Source organism: Phaethon lepturus, unplaced genomic scaffold (genome assembly GCF_000687285.1).
Source record: "Phaethon lepturus isolate BGI_N335 unplaced genomic scaffold, ASM68728v1 scaffold55472, whole genome shotgun sequence".
NCBI classification, from domain to species: Eukaryota; Metazoa; Chordata; class Aves; order Phaethontiformes; family Phaethontidae; genus Phaethon; species Phaethon lepturus.
This window is the reverse complement of record NW_010526642.1, coordinates 23,744-39,001: the sequence shown is the minus strand read 5'-3', so window position 1 is coordinate 39,001 and position 15,258 is coordinate 23,744. Positions and strand designations below refer to the sequence as shown.

At 42.1% G+C, this 15,258-nt stretch overlaps 1 protein-coding gene across 1 annotated transcript in view; it reads left to right on the top strand.

The window, feature by feature from the left end:
• The first annotated feature begins 504 nt into the window (after positions 1–504).
• Positions 505–15,258, top strand: part of ARHGAP17 (Rho GTPase activating protein 17) — a 34,103-nt gene continuing 19,349 nt past the window's right edge. The window contains exons 1-5 of the mRNA XM_010283115.1: positions 505–564; positions 5,346–5,513; positions 7,828–7,913; positions 10,410–10,449; positions 14,525–14,629. Coding sequence (XP_010281417.1) covers positions 505–564; positions 5,346–5,513; positions 7,828–7,913; positions 10,410–10,449; positions 14,525–14,629 — 459 coding nt within the window. The remainder of the gene's footprint in view (positions 565–5,345; positions 5,514–7,827; positions 7,914–10,409; positions 10,450–14,524; positions 14,630–15,258) is intronic.

The window sequence follows — 15,258 nt, the reverse complement described above, 5'->3', positions numbered from 1 at the left end:
GCCAGGGCAGCCCTTCGAGCTGTTGGCTAGTGGAGGTGCTTGTGCCCGGCACGGCCAGGGATGGTAGGAGGGAGGGCACGACAGCTTTTTTCAGCAGCTCTGCCAGCTGATGTCACCTCTGTGTTAATGAAATGTTGGCCCCAGGGCATGGTTTCATGATCAGCTTAAGCTGATTTTAAGTAGCTGCTGTTGCTAAAAGGGACAATTTCCCCTCTCCCTGCCTGGCCGGCACTGGTGCCGGCTCCCCTGCCCAGGGATGGGGACTGGTGCAGCCATGGGGTGGCCCGGGGAGGGGACGAGACAACTGGAAACCAGAAATTTTTTTTTACTGGATTTAATTCCAGTCAGAGCTGCCTATGACTGCTGCTGGTGCAGGGGCGGGATGTGAGGACCAGGGGTCTGTACCCAAAGTGCGGGAAGGGGGACTGCTTCCCACAGGACGCTCCGGAGGAGAAAGGTTGCAGGGAGGCGCGTGAGGGAGGAATCCGACGTTGGTGCCGCGTCATGGGCTTGATTTGGTGGGACTGCAGCTGGCCCGACTCCGGGCTGCAGTGGTGGGACAAGGTGAGCAGCCCTGGGCGGCCGGCCCGGGGAAGGGCGGTGGCTGCAGGCGGATTTATTGCGGCTGCTTGGCTCGGTTAGTTTTCATCTAGACCTGGTTCTCCGGTGTGACTCTGGTTTGAGTGCTGCTGGAGCACAAAGGCAGCAGGGACAATTCCCATCTTGGCGGCAGCAGCATTTATCTTGGCCTGCAGGGATTTTAAAAGTGCACCTTAGATTAAGGAATAACTAATCCAATAATTATTTAGGTTGCTTTCTGCTCTACGGTCTCTTATATTGAAATTGTACCCAGCTAACTTTAGATACAATTATTTTACATAAGTAGAAGAAAAGGTTGTTGCTTGCTTGGACCAGGGAAGGGCCTTTTGTGAAAATAAACTTTTTAATGTAAATAAATACTGGACAGTTAAATACTAAAAACAGTTCTGTACCAAGATGTTGTGTAAGGGTGTTTGTATACGTTTTCTTTATAAATTGTATGAATAACTGACATGTTTGGAAAGTTCAAGTTCTGTAGTAATATTCAATAGAGAGCATGAGAAATGTATATGGTAATGCTTAAAGGGGAAAAAGCCAGGCATAGAAAATACATTGTGATTTGATCAGTTTAGAAACTTTCTTGTGTAGCTTAACTTCGTCTCAGATTCCTTGGGGGGTTTTTATCGCTAATTTGTGACAGCTTGCCATAGGAGTTTTTACTTCAGAAAAAAACATATGACCACTGCTAGATTTCATCCTGGCTAGATTTAAGCATTTAGAATTTTAATCCCCTGCAGCAGCACTTTGTGAAAGTATTTATACCTTCAGAAGAGAATGTAAATCAAATGCATTTTTTAAAAAGCCACATTTTGTTATATTGACCTAATATACACTGTGTGGAGGTTTAGTTTTTTTGAAAGTTGAAAAGAATACAGGGAGAGCTTTACTAGCCAAGACTTAGTTCATGGCATGAAATAGTACCTTAGCCGTAAGTGTTCAATTTGCTGAGACAGTAGTCAACTGGAAGCACCTTAGTTGTAAATTTTTGTTTGTATCCAGAAGTTTAAAAGCTATAAGACTCATCAAAGACCTCTCACTGGAACATCACTTCCTCTGTCAAGTAAAATTGCTTTAAATTTGATTCTCCATTTGAACCACAGTTGTATTTCTGTCATCTAGAAAGTTCAACTTGCATTCATCTCTAATTTGCAGTGCATGTGGCTCATAATTATTGACTTGGATTTGTTACACAGACTTAACAGTATTTTTCTCAAACCGCACCATATTTGGTTTAATTCTCAATATCTAATATTAAAAACATGTATATTTTACAAGGAGAGGGTTGGAGCTCTGAAGGGCAGTGCAGGGCCTTGCTGCAGTGACTGTACCTCCAAGAGTGGCCCTAAAATAGGATTTGGCTTGAGCTGCAGTGGTTCTAAATAGCTAAATTTACTGCCTCGCTTGGGAGAGGAGCCTTGGATCCATTTCACTTACGAAGGAATTTGAGATCCCCTAATGTGAACAGTTTGTCATGGGTTTCCCTGCAACTGCAAAGGAACACTCTGCTTTCTTTCCAAGATTATTATCTTTCTAAAGCCTGATCTGCCTTTAATTAGAGCAGGCAGGCTTCATTCTTCAACATCAGATGGCTGAGATTATAGAAGAGATCAAAGTTGCAGCTTTTAGATTGAGTGACCAAGCCAACTTCGATGGAGGAACTCAATGCAGAAAGGAAGACAAAGGAGCAGAAATCCATTTATTGAGGCCTGAATTGTAGTTTGGCAGCTGCTGGGGTTCTGAAGATAAAGATGTTGATTAATGAAATGATTTGGTGCCTTGGAGGTGATGCGCCATTTTTTTAAAGCATTTCTAAAGGATTAGAAGTGCAGAAGCTGCAGTAGCCACCTGGGTTAACATTGGTGACCTGAGCATCACTGTAGTATGAAAACGGGTTCTGCGTCGAGGACCGTCCTTAGGAAGTGAGCTGGGGTGGTATCTCCTGCGGACCAGCAGCCTTTGGGGTGATTTCTGCTACTGCCACTAAAGTATCAGTGGCCACCAGGTTTATAAGGAAAGCAGTTTTAATACTTGTGCAGAAGTTTATATTATTAATTTTTGTGAAAAACGGGGATAGTAGGCAAACTCAAAGTCTTAACTGGTTACTGGTTGTGAGTAGTGTTCACTAAATACTAAATAAATACTGAAAATGGTGAGTATCATCTGATAGTCATTTGGAAGTGATTTTAAAATGTTTAAAAATAACTCACAGAATATTGATACTTACCTTGGGTCATGCTAGTTTCTTTTGAAAAAATTCAGCCACATCAAGGATCCCAGTTGGTCACCTTCCTCCCAGTATAAGTGCTCTTTCACGGTGCGGAGTCAAAACAGGATTAACGTGGGGCTTGTGTGACATAATGAGCTTGGTTTCTGTGGTGAGAAGTGTGCTTGGCCAAACACGTTTCTGCTCTGGCTTGTCTTCAGAATGCTGTGCAGGTAAAACCAAACTCCTACAGTATACCCGCAAAGCTGAGTATTGCCACAGGCTGCCAAAGGAAGCAAAATAAATCCTTTGTAATAAAGTGGTTTTGAAAAGTGACCTTTAATATGTGTGTTTGAAGGCCACAGTTGTAGGATTTTTGCTTTCTAGTCGCACAGAAAGATCCTTTCATGTGTTAAGATCTCAGCTTCTGAAAAGCATCTAGAAATGCAGAATCTGGGTAGAATATGGGGAGTGGGAAATGTGTGTGTTACAACCTGTATTGCTTGAAATTTTAGTTCAGGTAAGGAGCCTTAGTGTGAGCCTGGCTGCCTGGGAGGAGGAAGGGGCAGGCAAAACCTTGTGTCTCCCTGCATCACCTTGATTTCGTGAAGTCAAAACCAAGTAAAAATTAGGGAAGATACTGCCATGAACAATGATTTATTTCATGTTTGGGTACCGACTGTGGGAGTCACTTTAAGTGTACAGTAAGTGGCACCTGGGGGTCGCTTCTCCTGCATCCCCTTACTGAAAGGGCATCACTGAGTTTTTCTGGTCTTGTTCAGCTGTTTCAGCTCTTTCCCCGATTGAAATTTTCATTTAGTTTTAAAATTATTTGACATGTTTAATAGTTACGTTCCATAAACTTGCATTATAAAATAGAGGGTTTACTCTGTTTAAAAAGGAAGCCTGTTCCTGGAATGTAGTATAGTGTCTAATGGGGAAAAGTAAGCTGGTAGTCCTGAAACACCTTTAAGTTATCTTTTCTATTAAGTCTGTCTTAGTGAATGGTAAAAAAGCAAACCTTTTGGAAGGGAAATTGTCATCTAATTCTACATTCCTTGTTTTGGAACAGAGCTGCTGATTCTTTCATTTTTCCTGGCAGCAAATCCTGCCTATTGTGTGTGGAAAGCAGGCAGGATGTACTGCCAGCCCAGCGCCCAGCGAAGGTGTTCTGAAGTGTTAACTCGGCAGCAAAGCTAATCTGGTTACTTGTGGCAACAAACAAATGCTTTGTTTGAGGAAAATCAAACAACAGGGAAGGCTAGTTTTAACTTTGTCTCATGTTTCGGGTGGATGTCTCCTTGCTTCCGCTGAAATCTTTCCAGAGTTCAGGAACGCAGACTTGTTTCACCATGAAGCGAACTGCCCTCCCATGGCATCACCTACCGCCAGCTCCACGTCCCGTCCGCAGCGCGTGAGTCAAGGTTTCTGTTTCCATTTTGACATCTGAACTGAGTCATTTGTTCTGTTGTGTATGTCCAAGTTTTTATGGCTCTTCACGTCAGGTTTGCTCCTGTTCCTCCCTTGTTAGCCTCGCAGGGGTGTAGATTTCTACTGGTTTTGTAGCTTTGACCTGCTTTGGCGGTCAGCCCCTGGGTCAGGACTGATGCCCTGGTGGGGGACAGGATGCTGCTGTGAAGCCATTGAGATCTCAAATATTGTTTAGATAAAGCTTTAATTTTTTTAAATTTTCAGGGCTGGTTTGATAGAGCCTCTTCATTTTATACATGGAAATGTAAATTCTTTCCTCATGGAAGATAAACACTTTTATCTCAGGAATTCTCATCTGCTGTTTCCAGATATACGGAGAAGACTTCTGGCCTGGAAGTGTGAAGGAGCTGTAAAAATGAAAAAGTGAAGGGACCAATTTTAAACCTAAGGAGTGAGAGCTGTTCTGCCCACCCTGCTCCCAGCTGAGCCAGGCAGTGAGCTGCAGCAGAGCCCTGCACCCTGGGCTGTGCTGAAGGGCCTTTCCAGAAAGAAGGAAAGAAATAAAATGAATGATACTACAAAACACTTAAAGAGGGGAGGACAACTGGGGGCACATGCAATACATTTTTAAAATATCACAGCAAGCTAAGGAACTGTAATTAACATGTCTAGAATAAAAAATACTGTCTTTCCACTCTCAAACCTCTTGGTTTTTTGCTTGGAGTGAGTTAAGCCAATTACTTTTGGCCATGCCATCCCCAAATAGAAAACGGCACCAGCATTTATGTGGCATGACTTATTTAATGTTGACTACACTATGTACTGTCTTGAAAAGAAAGGAAAAATTGTTTAAAGAATCAGTTCGGCAGGAAAAATTCTGAAAATTGCAGTTTCTCAGTGTTACAATACCAGGAAGTGAAAAGCTAGCTCTGCTGGGGATTTTTGGATGTCCCCAAGGAATCTGACATTCACCAACTGAGCTGTACTTGGAACCTAACCTACTCTTTGCTACCTGTTCCCACCCCAGAGCTGTGTCAGCAAGTGTCTGAAGGGTCAATTTGGGGAGCTGATTTGGCTGAGAAGTAACTGTTTCTGTCAAGGTTCTTTTCAGACAGCTTGGCTGGTTTACACCCTGGCCAAACCAGTTGTATCGGTGCAGGAGAGGGACAGTGCAGAAATGAAGAACTGCTTTTGCAGCCGCTGCCACCGACAGCAGCCCGTGGAGCTCTGCACGGTGGGCAGGATGCCGTGTGAACTCGGCCTGAAAAGCGGTTTCAAAGTACGGGTTTTACGGAATCCAGTAGTTTTGTCCTCTTTATTTGTTAAGGGGATGATTATAGCTGTAACACATGATTGTTCAGTTTTGCTTTTAAAAATGTCTTTTAAAATGCAGTGCTGAATTTTAATTGAAAAACTTTGTACTCATGGATTCATGTAAAGGGTCTGGCCCAACAGGTATCCTGCCTGGTGGTATAGCAGAAAAACATCACCTTCAGTTCTCAGAAACCTTCTTTTCCCTGGGACCAGCTCCATCCCTGTGTCCAGTGGACCACCGCCAGTCTAGCAGCTATTTTGTACGTGGGCAGCCGAGCAGCCCGCATGCCGCTGCCACGGTGGGGTGGGATGCGGAGCCCTGTGCGCTGAGTCCGGCGTCCCCCAGGCTGTTGCTCGTGCTGTGCTCTTCCCCATCTCACGTGAACTCCTCCGCTGTGGCCGGAGCTGTTGGGAGGCTCCGGCCTGGGCAGGTCCCCGTTTCCCCACCGGGTGCCTGCGGATCCTGCTGTTCGGAAGCGTGGGGACGGCTCCTGCGCAAACAGCTCTGTTGCAAACCGATGTGTTTGGGGCCCCCGGCATGCGGGAGAGGCTCAGATGGCAGGGCATGCTTTCCCCATTAGTAATGGCTTGGAGGGACCTTGTTTTGCAACTGAGAATTAACTGTTTGGACTGTATTGAGTTTAGCTGCTGGGAATGTAAACAGCCATAGCTGCTGCAGTCTGGGCTTTACAATCTCGATTTGGGATGGGCTGTGTTCATGATGTCTCGTGGGGGAAGCTTACAGTGGAGGGTCTCCAGGCTGGAGGCCAGCTACCAGCGCTGCTGAGCTTGATAAAGCCCTTGGGAACACTCTCTGCAACTAAATCTTCCAATTCTTAATTGTTTCTTGATTACAGAAGGATTTCTTCATAGCTTTGTGCTACCCACTAGACAAGATACAAATAAGACCTAACAAGGGATGAGGGTGGAACTTGATGCAGCAGTGAAAAAGCAATTCTGTTATTTTCTGTGTTTGCTAATTCTCTAATTAGTCAGCAGAAGGAGTTAGCATCCCATGAAGCTGCAGTTAGATGTAAGCTAGGAGTACCTGTTATTCAGAGCGAGGGAGAGGTACCTTTGATGGTTGTTTGCTTTTTCCCTGCTCAGTAAGGAGATAGGCTGTGCTGCTCTCACAAGGTGGCATTTTCTGTTTCATGGCTGTGGTCACTGAAAAGCAGGATCATTTAGTGGCTCTTTCATGGCTTCCTTGTTAAAGGTGGAATGTGGGCCTGCAGGAAGGGCGAGGTCTTCCCTCTTGCATTTCCGAACGTGACATCATCATTGGTGGCTTTTCTAAATCAGCGCTGGCCTGGGGACGCTGTCCTGCTGCCACCGATGACTGGGGCAAACATCCCTGCCTTCAGAGGAGGAGATCCGGATTTTCAAGCTGTGACTTTAAATCCTTGACAAACCAGTCAGGTGTAAAAGAGTGCTAAAGATAAATACATGAAAATTGTTTTGCACTTCACATAATGATACGCAGTCTGCAGGTAACCGTATTTAAAATGGAAACAAACTTCTGCTAGCACATTACTGACCCATCTTTGCTTTTCAGTCAAATGGACATAATGTCCTAGGAAAAAGGAAGAAGAAATCAAACTTTTAATGAATCTAAAGTTGTATGGAAACTCTATTTTACTATTCGATGGTTTAAATTAATGTTGTGGCTAAAGCCATTCAAAAGCATCCAGTAACTTTATAGTAGTATAATGAAAGGTTCTGTTGAACACTAATACAAAGTAATATTGGAAGGAACATTTGTTTCCTCTAAAGATAATTTCTACAAAATGCGTTTCATGATTCCCAATAGCTAAAAGTGAATTTACAAAATCTTATACTAATTTTATTATTGCTGCATGGGTGGGGAAAAATTCTGTGAACTCTGAGTCAGTCACTATTCTTTTGGTTATAAGCAGTTCAGTGGCTGTAATGCTGTATACATATCCAGTTATAAGTACTCTAAATGTTCTTAGAAGTTGTTTTGAATTACGCCGCCTGAGGTGGCTGTTTTATTTCCTAAAACTGCCAGTTAGGTTAAGGTTCTGTGTTCTCTTCTGGTACATCAGATCTTCACTTCTGTGGTGTCTGTTCCGTATCACGTCAATGTGTGTCAGCACCCAGGGTGAATGAACTGCTGAAACGCCTTCGTCTAATCTAACTTTCCCTTCCACGGAGCCAAAGTAAGGACTAGAGATACACACGGGGGAGTCAGTGCAAACTTCAGTTGTGTAACGTAGAAGTAGAAACCAGTTACATTTTTTTCTTAAACAGATTTCTAGGCAAAAGAAGGAAACTGTGACCTGCATATATGTGAAGATGAAGGCGGCTGCTCTCCCATTACTTTTGCCATAGTCTATTATGGCATGTGAGGGTTAGCTATGTATATTTGTGGCACCGCTGCTGTCTTGTTCCTTTTCCGAATTACACTGGAAAGATTGAGTCCACTAGCAGTCCAGCTGTTGGAGCTCTAGTAAACTGCCATGCTAATCTTTTGTCAAATGCAGATTACTTTAACTAGAAAAATCTTAATATGGTAGGAACTGCAAGTAGGCTATTCTTAAATATCAAAATTAAATAGTTTCCCGTAGGCAATTTTATTCATAAACCGCTGCATCTGTTGTTGAAAGAAGTCTATGTTTTTGCAGAAGACACCTTGAGCTGTATTGTTTAGCGAGCTTGTGGCAGGTAAGCTCAGCCTGCTTCCTTCTCAGGGCTGCACTCCTTGATCTTCAGTCTGTTGATCCTGGCATACGGTGTGCCGCCTTGATCAGGATGGGATTTTACCCAACAGGTATTGGAATTTGTGCTTTTTTATATGCATTGCTTAGGCTGACTTGGTATTTAAGATGAGCAGTTGGCTAATATGTGTCTAGGTGAGGCGCAAAGCTAAAGTGATACGCCATTTGATAGCATTCTATAGATTCGTGCCATACAGTCTGCCTTAAAGGTGGGTAAAATTTAACTTCATGAAAGCTGTTAATGTAAAGCATCCATTCACCTGTGGAAAACAGGACTGAGAAGAAAATGGTGTTTGAAACCAAAAGCCATGTTAGCCATTTTAAATACAGCCCCTTCTTCATGAAAGGCATGGGCACTATCAAATTGAGTTTTAGAAAGAAAGAGGTGGCTCATCTCTTACGCAGTCTGTTGAAGGACAGAAAACGCTGGTTGCTGAAGAATTTTATGCAAAACCATTACCGTGCACAGCACTATGTTCCTGCAGAATATTTAGTAGCTCTGTGTGATCCTATCAAATCGGTTAGCTGATGTGTTATGGTTGCCACTTTAGATTAAAATCTGCTTAAGAATGTGATGCTCTAACTGGAGTATTCTTACACTGTAGTTCTTCCATGTAATTGCTGGTGGAATTTTGCAAGGCTGAAAAATAATTAAAAGTAATCGAGTAATTGCTCTTTAACAGGATATAATTCTGATCAGACATAGCATTTGTATATGTGTGGAATACAAATTTGTTGATCTTGTATGTGTCTTTCTAAACAAATAAATATTACAGTGCTTGCAGTTTATGTTGCTATCAAAGTATTTCAGTGACTTTTGTCTTAGTCTTGTTGAGGTTTTGAGCGTTACTGTATTCTGGTACTTAATTATTTAACACCTTATGGGTCACAAATAGTTCAAGCAGATAATGTGCCATGAAATTAAAGTCAAATGCCTTAAAAAAAACCCAACCAAACAAAACCCCAAACTTCAAGTGAATAAATACTGTCTTTGGAGGCATTTCACATGTTCAGCTGATGAAGCCTGATCAAGAAAATGGACTTTCTGTGCGTGACCAGTCTTGCAGTAGGTTATTAAACAGATTGCAGGATCAGAAGGAAGTCAGTGTAGTAGAGGAGGAACTCTGACAGCAGTGGGGGATCTCTGAACAGGAAAATAGAGTACTGGAGTACCTCCAAGTCCTGTAGCAATAGACGTGTAGTAATGGTGAACAGCCAAGTAGAAGAGATAGTGGGTGAACTAAATTTATCTTTCTCTATTTTATAGACCTAGCAAAGGTAGGATAAAGCGGTGTTATAGCAAATGAGTTAACACCAAACAAATCTGTGTCAACATTAAACAATTCAAAGCTTATGTGTAAACTGGGGTAGGAAAAAGGTGTGGAATTGTACATGTGGATGTTTGAGTATGTTTGTAACAACTGTTAATATTTTGTTTGGAAGTATGTGTAAGTATTCAGATACTATACTACTGAGGGTAAACCTTTACTGGGAGTAGTATTAGCTTGTGGTGATCATTTCAAGTAACAAACCTTTTCTATTCTTTTAGTATTATGGAAGTCAGCAAAATGAGGTAATGGGAGATTTCTGATGAAGGGTGTGTGTGTGTAAGGTTAAGGGAAGGTGTTCAGGCTACCATTTCCACCAGTTGCTGATTGATACAGCTCTGCAGTGGTAAAATATAAAAAGCTGAAGTTGGCTGTCCTACTTCTCTCATGTCTTTATATTCCTTTACACTCAGATGCATTGATAACGTTACCTGATTAATGGCATGGAGTTGCTTCAATAGATCTTTGCAGTTAAGTGAAGTTACTCAGGATTCCAGTTTGCTTTGTGTTAAACCGTGTGCAGTCTAAAGTATCATTAGAGCTTGGTGCAGTGGATTCGTGCTGGGGGCTGGGAGTCCAGGAATGTCAGGCTTTCCCAAGCGCCCTGTGCTGGGCAAGTCACCCGAGGCCGGGCGCCAGTGCTACATATGACATCGTGAACACGGTGGTGTTTGCAGCAATGGTCATAATGGGATTATAACTTGAAACTGAACTGGTTTTCTTGAAAGTGTTGTAGCAATCTTTGACCCTGAGTATGCTAATTAGCCTGACAATGGTCTTTTTTTCCTCCCTTAGGGCTGAGAAAACGGAGGTACTCAGTGAAGACCTGTTGCAGGTATTGTAACACAGTTAATATGTATTTTTTAAAAATGTTCTTAGTGAAGTTTGAGCCTTCTGAGTTTTGTGGAGTACCTAATGTAGGGGAAAATGGCAGGGATGAGAACAAGGATGTCTTTGGCTAACTTCTCAGCACGTGAAAAAAATGATACAATTTGAGTGGAAAAACACAGGTACTTCTGTTTCTGAATCTGATCATATGGCTTGAGGAGGAAGCATTTTTGCTTCTAATCAGATGAACTAGCTTGTTAAAGTTATGAACCACTAGTACTAATGCCAGTCTGTCTGGTGGAGGACCATGGGCTGGGAAGAAACTATGATTGGGCACAGCTGGTTTCTGTCTTCTGTTCCTCTTGAAGAGGTCAACCTGGGCCTTAAGAGAAGTGGCAAAAAAAAATGCCAACTGCTCGCTAATAGACAATGTAATTTTTTTCTGAAAGTCTGGAATGCTTCTTGTTTGGATTGTGGTATTTTTTCCTCAAATTTGTCACACTGACATTTGATTTGTTTGCAGACTTGTCATCTTTTTGAAAGTACACCACCTAATGAAACATTACTTTCATGGTGGAATTTTAGTTGGAACTGTTAGATGAACAAGGTTGACTGATTACATGGAACAAATTTACCTACAGACTTGTTCTACATAGTTTTCTTCTTCTGGTTACTTTGTGAAAGACTTAAAAAAAAAAAATGCAGAACATAAATTGGCAAGGGAAGTCAGGCTAGCTGCTCCATGGGACCTTGAGTGTGATGGTTATTTCAAATTGATTACAAAGTATTTTAGTATGCTTAAGTTCAGGACCTGTATATGAAACATGGAAGCCAAACAAATTATGCAAGTACTTTTTATTTCATATCTCTCCAGCTGTTCAGATTCAAGTGCAAGATGAAAAAAATGTATCAGTCAGCCTTAAAACTTGAATACAGCACAAATACATGAAATATTTTGAGTAATGGTGAAATGACCCAACCTGAAACATTTTACCCTGTTTTTCAGGGGACTGCTTTATTTGAACCATAAATACCTTAACAGTTTGACAATACTATTTTTAATTTCTGAAGAGATGTGTACAATTAAATGGCATAAAGGATGTTAAAACACCTTGATAGCCTTCAAGGGCCCATCTGTTTTCTTGGTTAGCTGCAGAATAGTAACAAGAAGTGAAAGCCAAATGTACTGCTGCTTGTTGCCAAAAAAATTTTGCAAGCAAGGCTTTCCCAGGCACAGAGCAGACAGGCTACACCCAAGTGGAAGAATTTACTCACTTGTTTGTTTGCCTTTGGGGGCTTGTGGAGGGGAGGGAGGCTCTTATCTAACTAAAGAGCTTAAAAGCATGGTACTGTTCACTTTATAAACATGTTTCAGAGTGTTCTTCTTTATATTTAGCTCAAGCTTTGATACAGGATTGCCATAGCTTTTCTCTGTTTTCTGAAGTGCAATACTCCATTTCAAGTATCTCTCTTAAATGTGTTCCTGTCTGAAGACAAGGAATATAATTCAGTACTGGAAAGGCGTCTACAATGGACCCACTTTCTGGCATGCTCTTGTAGTGTATAATAAAGCAATTGTGTGATGTTTTGTGCACTGAAGCCGCCCTGCGGGTGCAGACAGCATGGCCTGTAGGTCACATTTCAGTTCAAAGGTAGCTTAATGGAGATGAATGTCCTTCATGGTTTGCCTGACATCTTTGAACTAAAAAGCAGATCAGAGAGGAGAGTATATTATCGTGAAGTTTTGGGGTCATGTTCCTCCTCTTGGTCTTCTGCCCTTTGAGTTTGGCATTCAGACTGCCTGGAAAGAGGCTGTGGGGAATATATGTGCTCCAGAGACTTTCTAAGAGAATGTAAGCCACCACGCATGGCTGACAAGGGCTGCCTTAATCTGCTGGGATCTGTAAGATGGTCCAGTTACAGGAGGTCACCATGTTTCAGGTGGTGGGGAAAAAAAAGTGTGCTCAGTATTTTAAGAAGTCTAAGCTATGTGACCAAGCAAAAATAAATGCTTTCACAAATAGCGGATGGTTTAGAATGTGTTGGTGGTATTTAATTTTGAAGATAACACAATAGAAATGAATTGTCTTAGCTGCAACAGTAGACCACAAACACTACCTTCTTCATATATCTTCCTTCGGACTTTTTTGAAGTGGACTTAATTTTGAGCCTGTTGATATATGCTCTGTAGATAAAAGGCAATGCCCTGTGCTTTCAGAGCAGTCCTCCTTGGGCAGTTTCTCTGCACCTTAGTCTACCATAGTAGATTTTTACTAAGCTTCTTGAGTACCTTAACTTGGATCCATCTTGTGACTGTCAGGAGCTTTTAGTCCCTTTAGTGCCTCAGGTAGTCAGTGAAACTTCAAGTCTTCGTACACTGGTCCTTCAACTCCCCAGCCCTCCTATACCAGTTTTCTCACCTTCCCTTTGGACTTGCAAAGGCTGCTGCTGGGCGGCCCAGCCCCAAGGCCCAGCTTTGGCTGCTCCTCCAGGCCACAGCTTGGCAGAAGTGCTGCTCCCCTCTTCTGAAAGGAAACGGGGACCCCAGTCCTGCACTTGCTTGTGGGTTCAGGACAGTACTCCCACGTCCAGCAGCAGTGATTCTGCGCTGATCCTCACCAAGTCCCCGTCTGCCTGTGCCTTCCTCCACTGGTATCTCCTTCCTCGCAACTTCTCCCAACTCACACCCCGGAAGGCTCCTCTTCTGTTGGATCTGCTGTCCCTTTTAGTAGCTGTAGCTTTTACTGTCTGCTCCTGTTGGGACCTAATAACATCCTACCAGTTGTAACTACTTTAGGGATACACATATCCCATCGAAGTAGTGCCAAATAAACCTGTTGGGAGGAAAAATCATGTCATTCTTACCGGGATGTATAACATTCTAAATGAGAATTTATAGCATTTCAGAACATAGCAGCCTGCCTCCTCTGGCCTAACCAACAGTATATCTCCTGCTTTAAATCCGGGTGCAGTGCCCTTAACAGAAGCTAACGCAGGCCATAATAACTTAGCACTAAAATTACTACTCTGTCAGCTAATCTGTATTTATGATTGATAGGAAATCTGGGGAGAATTATTGCCCTCCTGAAAATGTAATAGGAGTGATTTTAGAGCTGTATCAAAAACTGGAGTCTGTTCAGATTATTTCTACAGATGAAATCTACTTTTTTTTTTTCCTTGCTTTTTAAATAGAAGCCATTCCAAAGGGCCTCCTTTTATTCTTGGTGAGTCATCAAAATGCAGATAAACCGCATTCTTTTGGTGCTGTGCATAGAGAGCTCCGTTCCATAAGCAGTTCTGTCCCAGTGCTCATCACTTTGTTTGCTTTTGATGTCTCTGAAACAAAATAGTCCAAATTCCTTGCTTAAAAGCCCTCTAAAAGAACTATTTATTAATGTGTATCTTTGTCATATTCACAGTAGTTATTAAGCCGTGTTTCAAATACACTGTGATGAACAGAACTCTTGTTTGTGCGTTGATGCCTATTTTTTTCATATCACATCCCTTTTCAATCCCATTAATCTCTCCCTGAAAATATTATTTTGTTTAGCATGTAAGAACTGTGTCCTTGTATTTAATGTCCAGAGAAGGAAACGCAATAGAAAGCTTGCAGTACCTAGGTTTGGTCTAGTGTAGAGGAGTGCTCAGATATGTCTTTAGCCTTCTACTTACAAGGTCACAGTGAAAAAATATGAGAGCTTTCCCACAGTTTTCTCCTGTGGGAGAATTAGTGTCTTGGATATCTGCATGTGCCATTCATCTCAGACAGCAAGTATCAGCCTGATTTTTCTTTTGCTGAGACAAAAAGTAGGGGCAACATTTTTCTCCCTCTTCACTCTCCAATCTTGTGAGCATTGTGAGCTCTGACTGAATTGCTGTGCCACTGAGGAAAAAAAAAACAATTTAAATCTCTTTCCAAGCACTTCTGCTAAGCATCTGAGCTTCTTGTAAGCTGTAGAACTTCAGAAATATGCAACCCAGAACTAAGTGTGGTACAGGAGGAAGATTTTTCTGCTGAGGCTGGGAAAATAACTTCTGTTTTTTGTTTTGTTTTTTCTCTTCTTCCCCGTCCTGCCGACTAGATTGAGAGACGTCTTGACACTGTGAGATCTGTTTGCCACATTGCACAGAAGCGATTAATTGCATGTTTTCAGGGCCAGCATGGTACAGATCCTGATAAGAGACATGTAAGTACAATTGCTCTTTGGCTTGTCTTCTGAGACTAGTCTGAATATAGTCTGGCCTTCTAAATGCTGATCAGCTGCTATGCCTCAATTTATCCAAGAGAAGAACAACTCTGTAAAATCATCTCACATGTTGACATTATTTGGTAAAATGGTAGCTGTAATCCCCATCCAGATACAGTAACGTGACCTTGGAGTACCTTAGTAATATCAGCACTCACTTGTTTCTGCAGTGTGCTGAGTACTTAGAGCTTTCGTAAGACCTGACTAAGAAGAGAAGATACTCTGCAACTCTGATCAAGTTACTCATATTTAGAATTACCTTTGTGTACTGTCATCTCCAATTAACTGTAAATGTTTTTCTGTACACGTTTGATTTCTGTCCCGCTTCAGCAAAGCCATACGTAGGTTTTCTTAAAGTGTTAGAACCAGAAATAATTTAACATTCGACTTTTTCTCCTTTTATTGAATGAGACCTCCTGAAAACAGGGGCATACAACATGAAGCTCTGCAGAGAGACAGATAAGCTAGTAGCTTAGATTTCAAGTTTCAAGCTGTTTACTTGAACAGTAGTTGAGATTACATTTGGGGCCAGTCATTCCAACTAAGGCTGAGAAGAAAGTGCTTTTCAA